Source organism: Thalassophryne amazonica, chromosome 19, assembly GCF_902500255.1.
Source record: "Thalassophryne amazonica chromosome 19, fThaAma1.1, whole genome shotgun sequence".
Lineage (NCBI taxonomy): Eukaryota > Metazoa > Chordata > Actinopteri > Batrachoidiformes > Batrachoididae > Thalassophryne > Thalassophryne amazonica.
Window position 1 is genome coordinate 21259659 of NC_047121.1, and position 23820 is coordinate 21283478.

Genomic DNA, 23820 nt, shown 5'->3' on the forward strand with positions numbered 1-23820 from the left:
ATTGAAGTCCCCCCATAGAACAATGGCCTTCCCCACTGGAGCCCTATTCAGGACTCCATTCAGGGACTCCGACTCTTTCCCCCACAGCAAGGTGACGTTCCACGTCCCTAGAGTGAGCCTTTGCCACCCAGGCTTGGTTCATCAAGTCCTCAACTCTCACTGTCATCCATGGGACAGCACACATGACCCCAGCGGTTCCCCCTACAGATGGTAAGCCCACAGAGTGTGTAAGTGATTTTATTTTACAAAAAATAATCTTTTGAATGTACCAAGTCTCTGTAATGTATATTTCTCAGCGGGTGAAGCTGCCACACAGCACTGCACATTTTTTTAGATTTATTTATACATCGTTTTTAAATCTTTTTCATAGATTTCACTACTTTGGCAACAGAAAGACTTTGGCAAACCCTTTTCTAACCCGAAACAGTTCACCCATATGAATAAATGTATGTTCATCATTAAAGATTTGAAGAGTTTCTAAAACACATTTCATCTTTTCAGAATTAGAGACAAATTATATAGTATTTTTCATAGGGTTCAAGACAGATATATGAGTCACACTCAGATTTCTGAGATTGCCCTAAACATTTTTATATCCAACAAATTAAAATGGAGATTACTGAATGGTAAAATTGCGTAAAACACCCTTGGACCCCAGAGGCATAAAAACAACAAAGGTTAACATGAAGTATTAATAGCTGTTATGTATGAATTTAAATGCATTGAAAGTTAGAAAGTTTCTACCATCGAAAGATTAATTGCAAGTGAAGATTCATCCAGTCCAAATGGTATAGAGTAAACTTGTAGAAATTATCTTAAATTTTCAGAACTATAATATTGTTTGTGTTGTTTTGGATCAAAGAGAAACTCAAGCAGGGGAAAATATGAATTAAAGGATTTGAGAAAATAGAATGAGTAATGGTGAAAAATTAGTTAGCTCTTGATCTTTACCTCTGGAGAAATGCCCAGGAAAGTATCCCAGAGCCACCACAAAACACCTTCTCCTCCACCTTCTTCCTTTTTCTGCTCCATACTCCCTTTTGTTTTTGTGGCCTCCTCAGCCTGGAGCACGCCATGATGCTCCCGCTGCTGACACGGAAACATGCTTATGTGCAGTATCAAAAATACATCTGGCATGAGATGCAGCCTGGTCACTGCTGCTATTGCTGCAGTAACTGACGGTGTTGACTGCCTGCTTGCTTCTTGAAACTCCTGCCACATACTTTGTAATTGGGATCCTGTATGTTTGATAGTTGTATATCCATTTCTTTAACACTCGTGCAGATTGAATTCTTTCTGGGTAACTTTAATGTCTTTCCACATTTAAATGTGTCATGGCAATTAATTGATTTTAGTCAGCTGTCATCTATGGTACATATACTGCATATTATGCATTACAGTTAGCGCCCACAAGCAGTTGTCTTCATGCTAACTTGATTTGGAGTAACCCCTTATTGGAGTCTTACATGGACCCATAATTTCTTGCACATAGGAAATAGTTCCTCTCTCAGCCTACTTATCTGAGGACACATGAATGCAAATCGGCCTCTTAAATCTTTCTGAAGCAATTCATGTTAAACCCTGGTCACACCGAATAATGAACGATGAATAATGAGCCATGTAGCGTGTTTTTTGTTTGTTGTTTTTGGTACGAGTGGAGTTATTCAAGAAACGTGGGAGAATAGTGGCTCTTAGAGGCAGATTATTTGGCTAAAGAGGCTCATCTCTGAGCGGGGCGTTAATTGCTAATTTCACGAAGTCACAAATTTAGCAGAAATTGCGGGGGTGATTTGTGTATGAGGTACTATGAGGACAAACAAGGATGTTAGAGGCATGTTACCGGTGAGCACAAGCAGTGGTGGGCGCTGTTTAGCTAATCCGATAACCGATAAATATCGAAGCTAATATTTTTGCTAGCGGATTAGCTTTTCAGATAACTTTTAAAACCAATTATCTTCCGATAAATTTAGTTCTGATAACTTTTAATCCGATAACATTTTTTTTTCCTGGTAAAATAAGCAAAGTTTAACGGCCAAAAACATTTGCAAACCCTAAAATCAAAATTTTAATCCCTGTCATGGGTAGATCAGTTGTTTTTGGCAGACTGGCTGTCACTTGCTGATGACATAATCATTAAACGCAAAACATGATTGGCTCATCCATGGAAATATAGACCTGGAATGGACGTGCGTGCCTCAGTCTATCAGTGTGGCTCAGGACAGGAAGGCGCCATTACTAAGGGTGGAGATGTGCTGATCATCAATAACAAACCGACCGCTTTTTTTGCACTAGCGTCGCAATTTCTTTATGGAATTTAATACATGTAGGCTTGTTTTAAAGCCATTTGAAAGCTCTTTCCAATGAACCTACGTATGTGTGGGTGAAAAAAAACGTTTATGTAAAATGCAGAAATTTGGGGAAATTATGACAAACTGTGCTGCTTTTCTCGTTCTACTGTCGCTATTTGTTAAGAGATTTTAATAAAAGTAGGCTTGTTTTAAAGCCCTTTGAAAGCTCTTTCCAATGAACCTATATGCATATGTGGGTGAAAAAAACCAATTTATGTAAAATGCAGAAATTTGGGGAAATTATGACAAACTGCTGCTTTTCTCGCTCTATTGTCGCTATTTGTTAACAGATTTTAATAAAAGTAGGCTTGTTTTAAAGCCCTTTAATTGATCTTTCTAATGAAGCCATACATGCCTGGGTAGGAAAAAATGTTTTATGTAAAGTGTGGAAAGTTGGGGAAAAATATGCCATTCTGTTCATTTACTGTGATTTTTTTTTTCCTGTCATCATAAGTCTTGATGGATTTTTATAAATGAGGCCTTGTAAGTTATATTCAAGCTGATTAAAACCTCTAATGAACCCATACATTCCTGGATAAAAAATCCTTACATATTAAAATATAAATTTGAAGTATGCTTTGCCATTGTGCTCATTTACCTTGCTGCTTTTTCTAATGTAATATTATTGCTAGTCTTTTAATGACAGCAACATATATATGATTTTTACTAACATTTTATGGCAAGCAGATATAAAGCCATTCAGAATTTATGACTTTTGACCCTCAGTCAGGGTAAAAAGTACCTCCTCCATCCCCTCCAACCACACTGTTAAAAAATATATATATTAATAACAGCTGCAAGTATTTATATAAATTTAAAAAAAAAAATATATATATATATATATATATATATATATATATATATATATTTTTTTTTTTTAAATGTTTTTGTTTCCGTATTTGTACGCATGTGAACGCAGCTTAAAGAAAAGAACTTATGGCGTTGAGTTATAGTCTCTGTATATCAATATTAAATTGTGACATAACGACTTTAAAATAGACATTTGTTTTACATAATTACATTAAGGTTATTGTACAGTTCATTTTAGTATTGGAGAATTTGTTTTTGTAGTTGGTGCAGTTGATGGTGAAGCACTGGCTGCCTTTTTTCCCTTCTTTTCGCTTCTGTTTAAAAGGTGCCTTAACTGGCTCAAGGTGCTCTCTCCACCCTTAGTAATGGCCGCCGTGCGGAATGTTGCTAGTCACGTAGGGAGCATTGTGGGTATTGTAGTTCAGCTTCACTTTGGACGTTAAAGTGTTATTGCTTGCTCAACACAAAAACAAAACGGACTAATTTTAACATTATTTTATTTTATTTCTTTGTGGCATGGGATAAGCTGTGTACAGAGACTTTTCTTCACCATTTAGACACCGTTTGGATAAGCAGGATGCTTTATATGGATTATTTCTTCAAATGAATCCCACTGAAACTAGCAGGTAAGAATTTATATTTACTACATGTGTCTTTTACTCTGCCAATCAATGCATAAATGGACATATTTCGGTCGTTTAAACCGCAGGGTTGAAAGCATGTGAAAAAAGCGGCAGCTTTTAACTCGTAAATGACGGTGTATATAATACCGAGATAAACTGTGACTTCTAATACTTTTTTCACTGCTTTTGAAAGATGATGACAGTGTTTTGGGTTTTATTTTTTATTTATTCATTTTTCATGTGCTGTTTGTGTTTGTGATCCTTCAATTTACCCAGCAGCCCCTGCAGCATTTAAAGTGAAACTGGTTTATCAGAAACCAACTGTGTAGTCTGATGTGGCTGTGTCCAAATCAATACTAATTATTATTACTAGTTATTGGTTATCTGTAATAAAGATACATTTTTTAGCAGTTTATCGGTTTAGCGTCATAAAAGATAACTTTTCAGTTGTCTGATTAATGGTTATCAAAGCTAATTTTTTGGTTAGCTGTGCCCACCACTGAGCACAAGGCTGTTAGAGACCCATTAGCCAAGTACGTGGCGGCTACGAGGACAGGACAGGCTACATGGAACAGGGCAGGTTCCACTCTAAGAAAGCCCTTGTAGCCTTTTTTTAACATCTGTTTCCTGCAATTCCTTCAGAAGAACATCATATACGTGGCTCATTAGTCAGATAATCACTAAAATTTCTGACAAATCCATACGTGGGCCATTATTCATGGCTTTATTATTCAGTGTGAACAGGGCTTTAGAAAGGTGTTCTGTGTGTTATAGTTCCACAAAGTGCAGACTGGTCATCCCTGCACTGTGCTTTTGCACAGCCCCATTCCACTATGTTATCTTTACTTAACAGTGCACACAGTTTTGCCTATTTGACTATACTTTTTACAGAAGTATTTTTTCTTTTCTTTTTTAATTGATGTTTATGCACCAGAGCAAATTCCTTGTATGTAAAAACTTATTTGGCAATAAGTTTGATTCTGATTCTGAACTATAAGGAGTTGTTCATGAAGTTCATTGACATGTAAAAACCTGCTAGTGACTTTTTTGACTTTGTTTTTCAACTACAGGTTGGACACTTCAATTTTATGTAGAAAAACAAAATTAATTTTAATGTTTACTTCAGTTAACACATCCATCATCGAGACCATAATGGCTAGAATTATTCCAAATGTTCATTTGCATTACAGGTCCCTGAAAGACTGCATTAGGAAGCCTCTTAAACTCTGTAAACAGCAGCTTGATGACTGACTGGCTGCTTCCTGAGTTGATTATTGGCAGTTACTGAGTGTAACATCTAAAACTGAAAAATAAAATCCACTGGCTCAATTAAATATGTATTTTAAAGACACTGTACAGTTAATAGTATGTATTCATTGTTGGTTGTAAAATGATACTAAATGATAACATCCTCTATCATTACTATATTCTTATTACTATTCTTCATTTTAAAAATCAGAGTACAGTTTTTTTTTTTTTCTTATTACAAACAGCAAGTTCACCACACCCTGGAGATAAATCAATTCATTTTTATATTTGGATTGCTTTGTGTAGTAGTAATACGGTTAAGGTGCCATAGTTTTAGTAAATAAATAAGTAAAGTTTATTTATATAGCACCTTTCAAGATAAAATCACAATGTGCTTCACATGAGGACAGAGAAATTTAAAAAAGCAGAACAGAAAACCAAATAACTAGATAAAAATTGGAAATAAATTTTGTTTTAAATACAATTGTTTTAAATTGCAAATACAACAGGAAAACTTTCAAAATTTAGTGCAGTTAAGTGTGTTCAGATGTGATGCTCAGGAAAGCATCTAGTTAAAAAAGAAATAAATTGGTAAAATGCATTTAACAGAAAAAAAATACAAAATAGATAAATAAAAGCACTAATTGGTGTTTGAAATCAAATATATATTATGCTACAGTTTGTCTACATACCTCATCTGGAATCATACTGCTTTGATTTTATTACATATTTTAAAGCCCCGTCACACGAGAGCAAGAATGCCGTACAAATTGACATTCCAATGACATTCTTGCAAGTCCTGCTGCATTTGAACTGCACTCAAACTCCTCGTACAACATTCCTACAGCAGTCGGCACATTCGTGTGTGGCTCGTGCTGGAAAACAAACGAATGGCGGTGGAGTCAGTCCTACTGCATTCATACTGTCGTAGGAATGAACAAGCGAACATCATTTGTGCAAATCGACCTGCAGTCGTACTGAATTCAGTCTGCAGCACGAATTGCACAACTGCCGTAAAAAGTGACATTCAAACTACTTTTGTGCAAGTCATTCTGCAGCCCAGTGGCAATCGAATTCCCTGCACAGCATTTGTTTGGCACTTAGGGAAAAAGACCAGCAGGAATGTAGAGAGCATGCAAACTGCTGTCATGCTGCAGTCGAACTAGGGAATATTCTTGCGGTGGTAGCACTGCTGTGTGACTGCTAGCCCGAATTGCATTCAAACTGGCATACAACTTGCGTCTGAAATGGCAACCCACCAGCATGCGGAGCAGTCTGATTGCATTGGCATGTCCCGATTGTGCCCCTGATGACCCCCCCCCCCCTCGCAATCACACCAAATACACCGTGTGTAGCAACTAGTAAGCACGTCTCCGTGATGCGTTGATGCACACTGTGGCCGGGTGGACGGGGTCTAACAACCATGATGACATGAAAATTCAGATGCATCCTCTGGAACATGAAGTGGACTGTCAATGGATGTGTGATTACATGCCCAATCCGGACGTTCTACCACGATCACAGGTTGTGTGTGTCAGTGCGTCTCAGTGATGCATTGACACACTGTAGACTGCAGGGGTCCGGGAATAATCTCATTAGGCAGTTGACCAATCCCAGGTGCAGTTCTGTTAGATACCAATCCCATATGTGGAAACACTGGTATTTGTGCCTTTTATAGAATGTGTATGCACTTTTTTTTAATGGCATTTTTTACTTCTTCTATTTATTAGATGCCTTTTTATTGAATTTGCATAAGCACTTTTTTTTTATGTATGTATGTGTATGGGTTTGTACATGGGTATGGGTGAATGTATGTATGTATACGTATATTGTATATGTGTGTATGTGTATATATATCTATTTATTTGTTTTCTTTTTTTAACATTATGTGATATATACACTTTTTCTTATACTACATATTTGTTTTATGTTTTGTATGTGATGGTATGTCTATTTGGACGTTGGAGTCTGCAATAAAGTTTGACTACACTGTGCATATGTGGACAGTATCTAACAGCCATGATGACATAAAAATTCAGATGAATCCTTTAAGACATGAGATGGACTGTTAATGGATGTGTGATTACATGCCCAATCCGGACGTTCTACCATGATCACAAGTGTTGTCCGTCAGTGCGTCTCCATGACACTTTGACGCACACTGCAGCCATGTGGACAGGCTCTAACAGCAATGATGGCATCAAAATTTAGAGGAATCCTCTGACACATGAGGTGAAGTGTCAATGGATGTGTGATTACATGCCCAATCCGGACATTCTACCGCGATCACAGGCGCTGTGTCAGCGTCAGTGCATCTCAGAGCCACGCGAGTTGCCCCACGCCTCTGACACATACAGATCTCTTGCCCACCTGACTGTTTCTGTTTTTATATATCCTTATTATCTGCTTTCTAGAAAACAAAAAAGAAAAGAGAAAACAGGACAGGTGAGCGTGTCTGTCTGTCTCAGAGCCACGCCTCACCGTGCACAGCTGATTTCCAGAGAGGTGGAGAGAGACAGAGAGAGATAGAGAGCTGAGAGAGGTTTTTATATTTACTTTTTGCTCTATGAAACACTTGCTTTGGCAAAGAAAACATATGTTTCCCATGTCAATAAAGATCAATTGAAACAGAATATTGAACCTGTAACTGGGGGGGAGCGATAGCGCTTTCACTTCACACTTCTAGCATTGGTGGGTTTCCTGCTGGGTTCATTATGTTGTCATGTTTCATCTTTCCTGCTGTGCCACATGCGACCTGCATGAATCATTCGAGCCTCCTCTGAACCACGTTCTGGCTCATCAAATAGCATTCGTACACGGCTGTACAACTGCCGTTCGGATTGCCTTAACTGCCTGTCTTGTATGAATGCAGCTCAACTTTTGTTTGTTTTGCTAATTCGTGTGGTTTGTACACCATTTGTGCTCTAGTGTGATGGGGCCCTAAAAAAAAAACCTTTCTTATAGTGAAATCTTAGCGACCCTACCTGTGCACTTTCAGGTGTCCAGGACGGACTCTGTTCAGGAGAAGTCTGCTCCACGGTCAGAAGCGTAGCTCCAGATGGCTTCAGTACATCTTCTTCAGTATGGCTCTGCTCAGTATCATCATTCTGTAAAGAGTGTTGAAACTTCAATAAATAATTTTTCTCTGACTTTATTGTTGATGCATGAATTGGGGTTCCCAATGCTTTCAAGTTGAATCTGGGGCAAAGTTACTTCATTAATAACTTTTAACTAATGCAAATTTTATGATGAAACACTTTGGATAAATCAAAAATAACAAGTCAAATGAATTCACAATACAGTAACTTTAGATTTATTCAGCAGTTAATAGAAAACAGCGATTAACTCACTTCAGGTCCCTCTGCAGTGGCTTTTGGGATCTGAGGCTGAGAACTCGTCTGTGGTGTTGACCCTGGCATAGTCATGCTGACTGACACGGTCTTAGCTTGGACTGGAGTTGGAGGCTGCTGGATGTACAACGCAAGAATCTTCTACAAGGAGAACAAAGTCTTATGAATAACTTGCTGCTAGATGTCACTTTGACGTGAAAGAGACACTCTGACCCCTATCTTGAGCTTCTGTGTCACACATCACAAATCCATAAGGGCCATGACCGAGTACACATTGCTATCTAGATGGCTAATATTCTGAGCACAAAGTGGCTGCTGGGTGCAAATGGCTGTATTATTGTGCACATTATGCAGGGGTTTGCTGTGGGGACTCTGTACACATATCACACCTGTTATCTTCTCTAAGACAATGTGCAAGGCTCATAGTGCAATGTACTGACCAGACAGCTGAAAGGTGTGGAGACATATTCAGGAGGAATCACATACAACTGACATCTGAAATGGCAACCCACCAGCATTCGGAGCAGTCTGATTGCATTGTCATGTCCAGATTTTGCCCCTGATGAGCTCCCCCCTCCCCCTGCTTCCTGTTTGCTACACAAAGGAAATATTGTAATGTGCAAAGAGGCAATCATCGTGCACTACACGTGAACATTGTGCAATCACACCAAATACACCGTGCATCACAGATAGTTTGCGCGTCTCTGTGATGCGTTGACGTGCACTGCGGCCATGTGGACGGGGTCTAACAGCCATGATGACATGAAAATTCAGATGAATCCTCTGACACATGAGGTGGACGGTCAATGGATGTATGATTACATGCCCAATCCAGACATTCTACCACGATCACAGATGCTGTGTGTCAGTGCATCTCCGTGATGCGTTGACGTGCACTGTGGCCATGTGGACAGGGTTTAACAGCTATGATGACATGAAAATTCAGACTGGAAGTTGCCATGACAGTTGGATTAACAGCTGTGTGAATATTGTATCCTTTAACACCTCTTACTGTGCTTTGTGCAAACTATTTGTCTGCAAAGGTTTTTAAGGTAAAACCTGTTTGTCTGTCTTTATCTGTCATGCACACTGTTGTGCACTCTGTGTACTGTAGTGTAGCTGGAGTGAGCTTTTGTATGAAAATGTATATGTCTTTTATCAATATGTGATCATGAATTTACTACCTCTATCATTATGTGATCATCTATTGTATTGTACTACAAATGTTTTGTGCATTGACCCTTTGCATTTTAATGGGAATGATTTAATGCTAAAAATTCATAGAGAAGTGGAAGGAATGCAGCTGGGTTTCTCATCTCAAGGAGTGAACAACAGGAGGACATCCCTGCCCACTCGGAGAATAATTCACGATCTGTTCAAGAGAAAATAGTTTTCAGCAGTTCAGCAGGTATTGTTAAACACTGTTGCATATAACTGGCTAAATACTTATGTTAAATGGGTAACCAGGGTGTGGTTTAAACTATGTAAAAGCTAGAAGCTTGGTTACAGGCTTTCAGTGAGAGTAACTTGCATTTTCTGAATGTTAATTGCTCACTCCTTGCGCATGTAAAACAAAGCTTTGAAACAACTCAGTTTCTGTGTTGTTTCTTCTCACTGTTTCTGTCAGACAGAGGCAGTAAATCTTTCTGACAGCTTTCTTTTTCTATTGTAAATTTGGACTGTATCATTAGTGTTTATATTATGTTTTTTTTATCAAAGCATGGGGAGTTACATATTTTAATGATGTATTATCAGCATCTACATTTTCATTTCAAAGCATGTTTATTGTCCAGACCATCTGTGAAGAAGATATTATGCAAAAGAACACGTGTTTATTGATTGTGCTATGTTTCTAGTTTATGTGTCAACTACTTATGCATTTTATTAATAAGGTGCACTGTTTTCTTGTATTATCCACTGTTTGTTGTGTATTCAGTGGTTTGCATTGTATTTGCATTATATTAGCATAACCTAAAGTAATCTTTTGTAACTGCCAATAAATGCTAATATTATGTAACTACTGTGCACCTGCTGAGTGTGAAACGATGTACGATGGTTTAGAAACCGTGTAGATAGATTGTGGGAAACTGATAAATCGGTCAGACATTCTGTGGCTAGAATGAGACATGGTTGAATGCACAAAACAACTCCTTTTCAGGTAATTATCCTGAAGTACACTGCGTGTCAAGCACAGAAGACTGCACTGTGCACAGGATGAGAAGTGGACCAATCAAGAAAGAATACATCTTAGTTTAGTGATGCAATGTTTAGACAGAAACTCAAGATAGTATATGGGTTCAGGGAGAGGTAGACGGGGTTCCTGCTCAGAGCATGATTGCTAGGGCAAACTAAGTATGAACCCAGAGACACTCTGTTATTGTTACTTTGGCTCATTCTCTGTATTAAAGGTGAGGGCAATTTGAGAACTGGACCGAGTCCTGGTCATCGTTCCCTCTCTCATCAACTGATGTGCAGGGTGTGATGGAGTAAATTGTTATACAATTTTGTGTTGATTTTTTGGGTTTACACTTATGTGATACTGTTGCAAAAGGTCCCCTCCAACACCTGTGAACACAGTATTATCTTGTGTTCAGCCACAATAGTGGGACAGCACAGCAAAACAATTGTTAATTTTGTGATAAAAGCATGGAATTTGGCACACATATTCTAAATTAACTAATGTTTATTTTCAGGTATGGAGCCATCCTGGAGCTGACCTCTAATGGGCTAGAGAGGTCAATAAAGAATTACACAGGGGTCAAAATATAAAGTTGCTCCAATCATGTTGAAAACTATACCACATTATTTGTCTCATCATAATGATTCCAAAAAGATATTGTTTGGACTATCTATGACTGAATGTTCTGGAGTTATGGGGTAAAAATGGCAAAAAATGGTGACAAAGATCAGTTTCAGTTTGGACAGGGGTCAAAAGTTAAAGTTACTCCAATTTTGGTAAAAAAGTGATGCAAATTATTGGTTGAAATAAAAAGGATTAATAAATGGCATAGTTTTGACTGTGTTGAATGCTTGGTCTCCAACGTAAAGGTCAAAAAAGGTTGACGTCCATTGGATTCTATGACGTATGACCGACGTTACCCCATAAACATGATAACTAAGCATGACAGATGGTGCAAACTATTCCTTTTTAAAATGCTATAAACTGCTATTGTTGAGGCAACTGGCTGTACAGGCATTGTTGAGTCCATTCAACTTAAAAATATAACTATGTCACAAATAATTTTTAATCAGATCAGACATATAAAGTCTGAAAATGCCAGGTCTGGGCTTCAGGACACCTCAGCAGCAGACTAACAGACACACATGGTTATGTGACATAACCACAATTGGATTTGTGGTTTAGAGCATGTGGACACTGGTCACCAAAGCCTTAACTGTTTCCTGTGGCAATAACACTTGTGCTGCATTGGTTGTTATGTGTCGGACGCGGGCGGAGGACCGACCAGCGTTTGACGTAAGACCCAGTATAAAATAAGCAGAGCACGGTACAAAGGATAACAGAATTTAATAACATAACAGTGATGTGCAGAATTACAAACAAATAAGTGCGCGGTCTGGCGTGGTGAAATAGCGGTGCGCTCCCAGCAGCACAAACGGTCCGGAGCCAGAACAGTTCGGACCCAAGGACCCCGCCGACACCCCCCAGGTGGCCGCGACCAACCGAGTCTGTGAAAGAAGACACCATCATGTGAGTCCACACTCCACACACAGAGAGACCACTCAAAGGTGTACACAAACAGCAAACACTTCCTGGCTTAATCTCTAATCAGCTTCCCACCCTGCAGGCATGGAACACCCAGTTCAATTCTCCACTGCAGTGGAAGCTGATTAAACGACTAACATATCAGCTCAATATAATAAGGTGTGAGGGACACCACATTTACTGACTGTACTAATGTTAGTCACAAAACCTAAAGTACCTCAGGAAGTGTGCTGACGAGCGTGAGACCTCACCCCCTCCTCTTTCACAGACCATGGCATCAAACCTGGTGGTCTCTGCATCCATGAAGATGAGATGGCTCTCTAGACGACGATCTCACCCGTCTGGTCACAAAGTCGAGTCTCTGGCAAATACACACTGTGTACTCCAGACTTAAATGCAACCATGCCCCAATCCATAAAGATGCACCACAGCTGTGAGTCCTGACGAGCTGCACATGACCAGCCTCAGGTGATCAGGGTGAGGTCCTGATAGCTCAGCCACACAGCCACTCAGTCCTGAACGCAAGCCACCTGGAAGGAAAAACAAAAGACAGAACAGAAGACAGAAACAAAAGGCAGCCAGGCACCCCCAGCCATACAACATTGGTGCCACTATGTGCTGGGTAGAAGATATGGCACCAAATAATTTGGAATCCACACACCTACAGTGAGGAAAATAAGTATTTGAACACCCTGCAGTTTTGCAATTTCTCCCACTTATAAGTCATGGAGGGGTCTGAAATTTTCATCTTAGGTGCATGTCCACAGTGAGAGACATATTCTAAAAAAAAACAAAAAAACAAAAAAAAAAACAACAACAACAAAAAATCCAGAAATCACAATGTATGATTTTTTTTAAATAATTTATTTGTATGTTACTGCTGCAAATAAGTATTTGAACCCCTACCAACCAGCAAGAATTCTGGCTCACACAGACCTGTTAATTTTCTTTAAGAAGCCCTCTTATTCTGCACGATGGGGCCAAGTGAATGTGTTTTTCCTCCCAGTTGCTGCATGCAGCTCACCTCAATCTCTTCTCCAACTACTTGAAGGACTTGCCCCACAAGTGGCTGACCTTCGTATTTCACAATGACAAACTTTCCATTTAGATCATTACTCTCATGGGTGGTCACATGGGTGTTATTTTGCACCCTGCCCTGAGCACTAGCCTGGGCACTGGCTGTTTGGAGATTGACCATTATGGGATTGTGACATTGGCAGATACTATGTGGCCTCATGTTTTCATTTCTTTGATTGTTTGTCATAAAATTACAGTCCACCAAAAATCAACCAGACATAAAAGACAACAGTGGATCTTTCTTTTTTCATGTGGACAACATAAACTCAACAAGAGGTGTGAAAGTGACCTGACCTTCTCCAGTTCCAGGAGCAAAGTCTGGAGCTGGTCAACTACCGTGAAGACAGCCAGTGACTCCTCAGTCTTCTCTGGAAGGCAAAGCCCTGGTTTACATTTCTGGATCTCAGCCACAGTCCTCCTCATGGACTGGATCCTCTGCTCAGTGACCTATGCACACATAATTGTGACAGAATATAAAAAATCAATGCTATGTTTCATATCATTTTAGAACAACAAACTGGACAAGTCTGTGTGCCCCCCTTCCCTTTGCTTCAAGGTCTGGCATCAACTAGAAAATCAACAAAACTGAACTCATTTGGAAAGGATATGGTACTTGGCACTAAACATAATGGCAATAGACAATTTGCCATCTTACCTTCAGGTGTTCCTCTCTGGGACTGGGAAGAGTCTCCGGAGAAGACAATAAATTTTTTATCTCAGCTACGTCACTCTCCATGTTCCTGACCTCAGTCTCAATGGCTTCCACCTCCTAGACAGCAATCAATATATCCAATGATTTTTTTTAAAATGTATATTATATATTTTTATGTTATGTCATGATTTTAGATTTTATAGTTATAGCTCACAGCAGCTGCATGTTCCAGTTGAGACAGTGGAGCTGTAAAGCTGTTCTGCACAGCAGCCACTTCTTGATCAGCTTCAACCAGCTGTTGTTGGAGGGAGGTGATGTCACAAACCTGCGACATTTCCTTCAGCACAGAGCCGAAACCCTGCAAGGTTGTGCGGATCTGTGCAGAGTCATCCAGCACCAGCTGTGAACACAAAACACAAACATGTTCCTGTAACAACCTTAAACAAAATCAACAAAGGACATGCTAACATATAGGCATCTACATCACCACATATTTGAAACTGTAAAGGTCCCAAAGTCTTGTCTGTTTGCTTCTGTGTTGTTCAGACCTTGATGTTTAAAATGGCAAAGGCTATTTGCCCAACCGTTGAGCAGATAAGTCATACACTGAACATTACACGCCCAACCGTTTTGCGCATCTAAACTACGTTTTTTACACCACTTTTTAAGGCTCTGTTGCGGCGTGAAAAGCATTGGTCGGTTGTGGTTGGGCGTATATGCTCACGTATTTACTTTATTGAACCAACGGCTGGACGTAAAGCCACTATGGTTTAAAATAGCTTTAATCAGCACATATTTTCATGTGGCTTATGCTTATCATATTTTGTCAGTTTTAATTTCATGTCCCGTACTGCCAGATATCTGCAGAAATTTGGATGTCCCTTAGCTCAAAAATTTTGAGTTGATCTCTTTAAACCATTTTCTTTAACAGAGACAAGGTGGATGACTATCACTTGAAAGGTTGACAGCTTGACTATGAAGAAGTTACTCCAACTGTCAGGATTTGAGTTTGGTTTGCTTTTGTTTCTTTGTTTTGTTTTTCAGTTGCTTTCTGTTTGGTTTGTTCTCTTGCTGGGGTTTTTTTTCCCGTTTGGGTCTGTCTGTCCCTTTCTCTCTTGTCTGTCTCTGCTGGCTCTTGGTGGTGGGTGTTTCCCTCTCTCTGGCCACACCCTCTTTCTGGTGTGTTCCATGCACACCTGTTACCAATCAGCACCTCATCACCTGGGTGTATTTAAGCTCCTCATTTTGCCTTACTCCTTTGCCCAATTGATGCGCCTAGTGCCTTCTCTCCAGCTCTGTCTTATGTATTCTTGACCTGCTTGCCTCACGTGTGTTACAACTACCTGCCTGTATCCTTGACCGCGCCTTTGCCTGATGTTCTTGGCATTGTTACTCTTGTTGGACTGCCTCACTGCGTACCATACCCTGTTTACTGTTCCAGTAAGCTGCTTTTACTTAGAGAGCTTGTTGTCTGAGTCCTGCATTTGCATCCAGCCTAACCTGTCAATAATTTTTATCCAGATACTGCTACATCCAGTGTTTCGTCATTTCCCATAATGCCCCTGCTGGCTGCCTACACTTCCCAGAATGCACCGCGGTGCCAGCAGAGTTCCGCTGTCTCACAGCATGTAAACAATGGCAAAGTAAGGATGTGGATGCCGCCAATTCAGCGAGTTCACGAGCGATTATAATAATGACAGGTTCTTTCAAGTTGAGAGGGTTATCTAGAGGAGGCGTAGCACCTATGATAAACTTCTGCTGTGCACCAATGTTGTCTTGTTGTCCACGCTTCACGAGGTGTGTTTCCATTATGCTCTAACCCGGAACTCTGCTGAAATGATCTCTCACGTGAGTCAAGGAAATGCCAGACGGCGCAAGATTTCACAACTGCAAAACACCGAAAAGTATACTGTTTTAAAGAAGACACTTGGGAGTTGATGGTAGTGGAATGGCAAGTCAATAGGAGACGCATCTACTGAATAAGGATCACTGTAGATTCTGACAGGATTTGGTGATGTGGTGACATGGCTTTGCTCTTTTATAAACCTGGAGTGTTGGAAAATGGGCTGTAACACTATATGCTCTAACTGGAATAATAGCCAGTTTTCACTATTTTGTTCTCCTATCTGCCAACCTTATGCGCATACCTACCATGCTGTAAAGTTTAATTCTAGGCAGACATTTCAACTCTGTAAGACACCAAAAATTAAACTGTTCTAGCACAAGTTTCAACTTGACCATGCTATACAGTGTATTAACTTATTTCAGCAGCCTTAAGCCACTGTTGTGTGGGCCGCCAGAAGAGGAGGTACTGCTGGCCCACCACCAGAGGGCGCCCTGCCTGAAGTGCGGGCTTCAGGCAGGAGAGGGCGCTGCCGCCATGGACACAGCCGGGGGTGACAGCTGTCGCTCATTACCTCTTGACAGCTGTCACCCATCTACTCAACATCATCTCACTCCATAAAGACCAGACGTCATCTCCACCTCGTTGCCGAGATATCATACTTCATAGGAGGTAATATCATCAGCCTTTTGTAAATCTGTTTATTGTGAGTGTTTGCAGGAGAACCGGTCGCTTTTGAGGAGGCTGTGCAAGACGGTGCTCCTTTTCAGCTGAGACCGCTGCAAGTATTGAGTGAGAGGTGGAGGTGGCATTCCCACCGTTGTTGTTACTGGGTGTACACACACCCACACTTGACTGTCTTTGTTCTTCGCCAGCAGTACCAGATCCGACAGTCGGGGACGGTGATCACCTGGGAATTCGGGACTTGGCGGCTCCAGTATTCACCAGGTTCTGGGGCGGCGGAAATCGTGTGGTTCCGGCTCTCCTCAGGACAGACGTCTTCTATCCTCGAGCCTGCCCACACGTCACCTTTGTGTATTGACTGTTGTGATATTCTGAGATTGTCTGTATGTTCGTTGTGCACATTCACAACAATAAATTGTTACTTTTTGGCTCATCTATTGACCGTTCATTTGCGCCCCCTGTTGTGGGTCCGTGTCACTACACTTTCCCAACAGCCACCTTGACACTTGGCTACAATATGGGCTACTATGCTGTCACACTCCACACATTTTAATAATTAAGAAGCTGGCTATCGACTAGAAAATTAAATCCTTGCATATGTTTGATGTACACAGAAGTAAAAAGGCAGCTGTTGTGAGTGGTCTATAATTTATAAAGCCACCTTGACACTTGCACAAATTTGATGCCTGCACTGGCACGCAGTCTTGCATGCCAATGAGTAAACTCGTCGTACACTGTGCATAAACTGTGCGAGGCTGCGTGCAATGACATGCACTGACACGCAGTGGCACGCAGTGTTTGTGAACTGGTTGGGCAATGTTCACAACTAGTTCATGCAAGTGGCATCAAATTTTGCGTGCCAGAAATTTTGCCTTGCACAGTTTACAACAGTTTACAATGAGTGTATTCATTGGCACACAAGATTACATGCCAGTGTAGGCATCAAATTTGTGCAAGTGTCAAGGTGGCTTTACAACAGTGGTGTCCAAAGTATTCCAGAAAGGGCCGAGAGGGTACAGGTTTTTGTTGCAGCCACTGATTCCAACAGGTGAGTCATCTAACCTGCATGGTTTTGGAAGTGGAACAAAGCCAGAGCACCCTGAAGGAACCCATGCAATCACAGGGAGAACAAGCATACCACGTAGAGTGTGAACCTGGGACCTTTTAGCTGTGAGGCAACAATGCTAACCACTAAGCCACCCTGCTGCCCAGAAGACCAACAGTTTTTTTAATTATAACACCCTGGATTTAGGATTTTTCTTTGAAACTAGTATATAGAAAATCAAATTAAATGTAGTATTGACCTGGGTGACTGCCAAACAGAGTCTTTGGAAGTGAGACCTGCTGACATGCAAAGGAATAAAGCAAAAATAAATAAAGAAATAAATCTTCTGACTGATTTTTTTTTTTACCGTGGCCAAATCATAAGCTGTTCACCTGCTACCTTTGTGTGTGAAACCCCTTTGAGATCGTATCCTAATGTTTAAGGTAAAACAAGTGGAAAACAGTAAATTGTTCTACTGCTGAACAAGATTACATTTCAGTTGTAGAAACACTTTAAACTACACATTATGTAAATACGTCTGGATAAACACATTTTAAGGGGACAGCTTTTACTTCATTCAATACTAATTAAATTCTCAGGCCACTAGCTAGGATCTGAAATGGGGGGAGTCTATTTTGGTGAAAGTGGAGCTTTGGTGGCAGGGGGTTTGTGGTTTTTAATGTCCAGGGATGCATTCTGGAGGGTTTTTTGATGACTACCCCCCCACCCCCACCGCCCAATTTAGTTGTACTGCTTAATATGTGTTGTATTTGTATTTTCTTTTGCACTTTCTCACCTTTTCTTTGCCTTTAATCAAAAGTGATTAAACTGATCATGCTAACTAACCTGATTTTAAAGCTAGAACACCAAACAGACCCAACAATGCAGAGCTTGGACATTACATTAATATATATATATATATATATATATATATATATATATATATATATATATATATATATTGCTTCACATCCCACTTTAGTTACACAGAAAAGTTCAATTAACTAAATTTATTTTTATATGGCTCATCAATTAACCTTAGTCTAGAACTATAGTAAAACTATAGTAATACTGATTTAAACATTTTAGTTTAAATTTATTATTATTATTAATAATAACAACACCCCACAACACTGTCTTTCCCTCTGGATATGCCCACTGGTTTGCAGTCTCTTAATTTTATGAGTGCATTTGAGGTCATACCATCCTCAGAAAGAGATTTTAGCTATATTTTTTGGGGAAAAGCGTTAGTGTTTGTTGTTAGTGCCTTGCAGGTCTGCAACTGTGCTTTTATCCCCCGCTGTCCAAAGGGGGATTATGTTGTGGTGATTTCTGTCTACCTGTCCCTCCGTCCATCCCAAAAAGTATATAAGCATTCTGAGATCAACTCCTCTCACATTTTAAGGATACATTTTGTGAAACTTGGTATGAGTCCTTGTTATAGGTTGGTAATACGCATATTATTATATTGTTTGAGTTGAGCCCATTTGACCAGAGGTATGGCCCTTGACTGACAAATCTAGACACTGTCAGTTTCGTGAATGCTAGCCTGTTTGAGTGTGTTATAATTAAATCCTCTGAACTCTAATCATCTGGGGCTTCTTTTATAAACCTTGTGAACAAAACAGGACCTAAAAGATGTGCATGACCAATGACACATATGATTTGACTTTTGAAAACAAATTAGATATTCGCACATGTGCACAAACTGTGACCTATGCATAGAAACAGTTTGGAGAGGGTTAAATATGAGTGTCAACATTAGAACATAAAATGATGCAGAGTGTGAATGAGTTATAACTCGTACATTGGCACTGTTAGATGTAATAGTGAGCCATAATTATTTTAGATGGATGATTCAGTTGTTAAATATATAAGCTTTTAATATCACTGGATCGCACCGTAGCTGTTGAAATTTCAATATGCTAGAGATGGACATGACCGGATTATCACAATCATTTGGAAAAGGTGTGACATCGAGCCTGCTGCACTGGCACGAGAAAAATCATTTGCATCTTGCAATGTGATATAAAAAATGGGCCCACATTATCATAATAAAGACAACAGTGATTACCTCACAGCAGTGCAAATGATTCTGAGGCAACTGTAGCGATAGATAATTGTTGAGGTATTCTAGTATTTGCAAGGTGTCATCCTGGTTCATGTGTCAGGTTTTTTAAAAAGTCTGCCAAATCTTCTTAAAACTTGTTAAAGTGATTATGGCAAAAAGAAGATGCACTCTTCTGCACCATGAGTGAATGGTCATTATGAATACATAGTTTGGTTCATAACTACTTGTGGCTAACTTGTGTTAGTACTCAGTAAATTTCTTGTTTATGTTGGGGTTTTTTTTTGGGGGGGGGGGGGGTCTTTTTTGGATTTTTTGTCAAGCTAGTGCTGGGATCACACACAAGCAACTCATTTTCTGTTTCAAGAATGTTTTTTTTCCCCCTACTCTGTCTGTGGTGATATGCATAGGCTTCATGTGTCTGCTTCAATATTTTGTATTTATTTTATTTAGTTTATATAATGCCAAATCACAACAAAGCTGCATCAAGGTGCTATCACACAAGTAAGGTCTAACCTTACCAACCCCTAGAGCAAGCACACAGGCAACAGTGTAAGGAAAAACTCCCTCTGATGATATTGAGGAAGAAACCTCAAGCAGATCAGACTCGGGGGGGTGAACCACTGCTTACACAAAGTTTTACAAATTCAGAACATAAACAACACAAGGTGAATTTGACGAGAAGTCCATGAGGTGTTGATATTCATGAAGTGTTTTACAATGACAATTTGTGTTGAATGTGGGTGTGTAGAGGGCGGAATATGAGACAGATCAATGTTTATTTTTTGGTGTCTTTGTGTGCCACTGTTGCCTTTTGTTCGCACGTATACTTTTAGGATGAATCTTATGCACTGTATAAAAATCATGCTAATGCTCTATTCCGTGCATTGGGGTCACATCGGTGCTCACCTTGACATTTCTCATCAGTTTATCATCATTATATAAGACTAGATAATAGCATTTGCCTATCTATCTGTTAATTCACCTGGATTTTACAGTATACATGCTTAGGCTTTTTCAAAGCCTAGGAATATTTGACGAAACAACAAATAAAATAAAAAGTCAAATTTGGTTAAAAAGAAAATTCTACTTTCCAAACAAAAGACAAAAAAGTGTTTGTTTTTTTTTAAATAAATTTACTTTTGATGATGTATTAAATACAATGGTGTGCTGAAGTACAACACTGACGCGTAGAGTCCAGAGCGCTGCAGTCTAACCTGTAGTGCTTGAACATGGTCACTCAAGCATTTTGCGGTCGTGTAGGTGCAGGGTGCAGCAAGCCACGACTGAGCCTCCACCTTCCAACTGTTGGAGCTGTTAATCATCTCCTGGTGCTGCTGAAGCCATGTGTTTGTCTGATCATAAGACAAATATAAACAAAAATAAAATCTTACAATGAAAACCTGACATTAAAAATGACATTAAATCTATTCCATATAAAATGAATGAGAATCAGAGAAAATGATATAAAGTGAAAGGAATTGGGTTTGTACCACATTTTTTTCATTCAGTGATGACACACTAAAGGTATATGTTTAAAGGATATTCATGAATGTTTTTTTCTCTAAATGACTATGATTGATTTTTTTTTCATGCAATTATCAGAAAACCTCCAGGCTGAGGAGTGTTTTAGAGAAAGTTACATCAGTCTGTGTCTGCAGGGTAGGACTGAAAGATAAGGGTTGGTGGCAGGTGCAGGTTTTATAACCTTGCTGAGAAGAGTGGTCCTTTGCTCGGCCTGTTTGGCCAGGTGGGCGTGGAGCTGCTGGATCTCCACCAGTCCCTCAGTGAGCATCAGCACCTCCTCTGGCTTGTCCAAGTCCTGTATCTCCACCTCCAGCCATGCAATACACGAGTGCCACACATCCAGCTCATCCCACACCCGCTGCATGTGCACACACACACACACACACACACACACACACACACACACACACACACACACACACACACACACACACACACACACACACACACACACACACACACACACACACACGCACAAACAACAGAAGAACAGGTTAGTACAGATGACATGTTTAATTAGGGAGGGGTGTTATTTAAAAAAAAATGGAAATCTATAAATATACACAGAATAAACCATAGCAGGATAAATTTTGGGTCATTTGGTTCCAAAAACCCATATGGATGGAGCCAGTGAAGATATCGGGTTCAAAAATCGCCAAAAATATCGGCAAAAATGTCATATCTTGAGAACCACTGCACCTAGAGACTTGAAATTTGGCTCCAAATGTTGCCTGACCCCAAGTTTATATTCAACTTCTATAGTAACAATAAGCCTATCTGTTGTTTTTTAAGAGTAATTGACAACAAAAGTAATTACAGTACATATGTTATGATCAATTGTAACAAACAAAATCTATGTAGTTTTTATTTCAGGAACATCAGTTGAGTATAATCATCACATGTAAAGAATGACATAGCCACAATGAACTAATTATAACCAACAGAGTGGTATTCTGTGTCAACAGCACATATACAACACACGCGTTACTTGAAATTTTCAAACGCTCCGTCCATATGGGTTTTTGGAACCAAATGACCCAAAAATTATACTGTTATGGTTTATTCCATGTATATTTCCATATTCCATGCAAAAAACAAAGTCCCACAAAGGACAAATAAGCATCAAATGTAAATCTGGACACATCTAGTTAATAAAACATTCTACTTCTCAGGATCAGGTACCATCAGTGTTAGTCAGATCTCAAGTCAATTCCACATTAATACTCCTATATGTCCACAAGCAATGTAATGTCCACAAGCTAATGCATGTACAGACCCTGTGTTGACTGTAACCTTGAATTTAAAAAAAAAACAGCATAATCCTTGTGTTTTATTACATTTCAACACCATACAATACAATTCAACAGGAACAATTTAAAATATTTGTTTCGAAACAGTAAGACGGGTATTGTGGCCCCATTTAGTAGAGCATATGATGTCTTTCTTTACAGCAGGGGTGGTGCCCAAGAGGTTAAATGCACTGTTTTTTCAGTGCACAAGGTTTTCGCATCAAGACCACTCTTACCCCTACTCCGTGGAAAGTAGAGCTGGACCAATAAGGGAATCTGGCGTAAAGTTGGTGCCAAATCAACATGCAGATCCACTTTGGATCTGCTATGACAAATCCAAGCAGAGAAGCCAAGTAGCCTTACCATGATGTCTTCCTTTTGGCATGGACTCCACAGCAATGCTTTGTATTGTGTTGCACAGGTTCTAAAATGTCCTGCAGAGATGTTTTGAGTTCGCATCATTAAGTTACAGTACTGATAAAAAAATTTTGTTATCAACCCCAGTCACACTTTCTATCAGATCTTTAATGTTCCCTATCTGATGTATATTTCATCCAATATTTGCTCATGGAGGGGACATCACGTTTGTCCCAACAGTTACTAGCGTAAATTGTTAGCTGTGGTGTTAATGTGGTGCATTAACATTCAGCAGATGCAACAGGGTTTACAAGATGATAACATTTATTGTTTATGAGTTATTATCTACACAAACTGTCTGGGAAGGATTAACATCTACATTTTTGGTGTCCAAGCCCTGTACTGATAATGCAGGGAATTTTGACATATTAAAAGACTTAGAAGTGTTCACTGTTAAGGAATTTCATTTTTATCACTATGCTGCTGAATGCAGAGTTTCTATTATTGGTAAATTACTGCTATAAATATCTATAAACATATGTGACATGCTTTAAACTAACCCTGTTTCAGCCAGACTTCTTTCAAATAGAAAATGAAGAAAAAATATCACTAGTCTGCCTTATGCAAGAGCAATGCAATGCTCACTGGGCACAGTTGTCCTATACTGATGTGTTAATTAAGCTAATACATGTTTAAAATGTGTAATCACCACCCTTATTTCTTGCACCATTTAACAATGATATCCCATTCTCGCCTTCATAGTAATTACTCAGTAACGCTATAACTCATAGGAGTCTAGCGAGAAAATTAGACGGATTGCAGGGGGGTGTCAGACTCCTTTACTCGGAAACCATATTTACTGTAAGATACTGATTCAATTACAGTATGAGTTTTTGTAATTGTTTTTCTTTTAAATAGATTTTTCCACAGGTACAACTCATCCATATCCTCGCTCACCTTCTGGGTGCTCTTTGCTTCAGCTACAGTGGGACTCCTCTGTTCCAGTCTGGTCTTGACTGATCTCAGGCCAACTTGGATCTCAGCCACCTTAGCCCTGAGCCTGTGAACAGGACCGCTCCGCTCCACTGCCTCATCCACCTGACAAGCCAATCCAGTAAATACAGAGTGTTGTGCAAATATTTCAGCACGTTTGATGTGTCTAAAAATTAAAAGTA

At 39.6% G+C, this 23820-nt stretch overlaps 1 protein-coding gene across 1 annotated transcript in view; it reads right to left on the minus strand.

The window, feature by feature from the left end:
- The window catches only part of syne2b (spectrin repeat containing, nuclear envelope 2b), a 498820-nt gene that overhangs the window by 223269 nt on the left and 251731 nt on the right, over positions 1-23820 (minus strand). The window contains 9 exon segments of the mRNA XM_034159894.1: positions 952-1089; positions 8014-8136; positions 8380-8520; positions 13475-13627; positions 13836-13949; positions 14047-14232; positions 20690-20827; positions 21181-21357; positions 23603-23743. Coding sequence (XP_034015785.1) covers positions 952-1089; positions 8014-8136; positions 8380-8520; positions 13475-13627; positions 13836-13949; positions 14047-14232; positions 20690-20827; positions 21181-21357; positions 23603-23743 — 1311 coding nt within the window.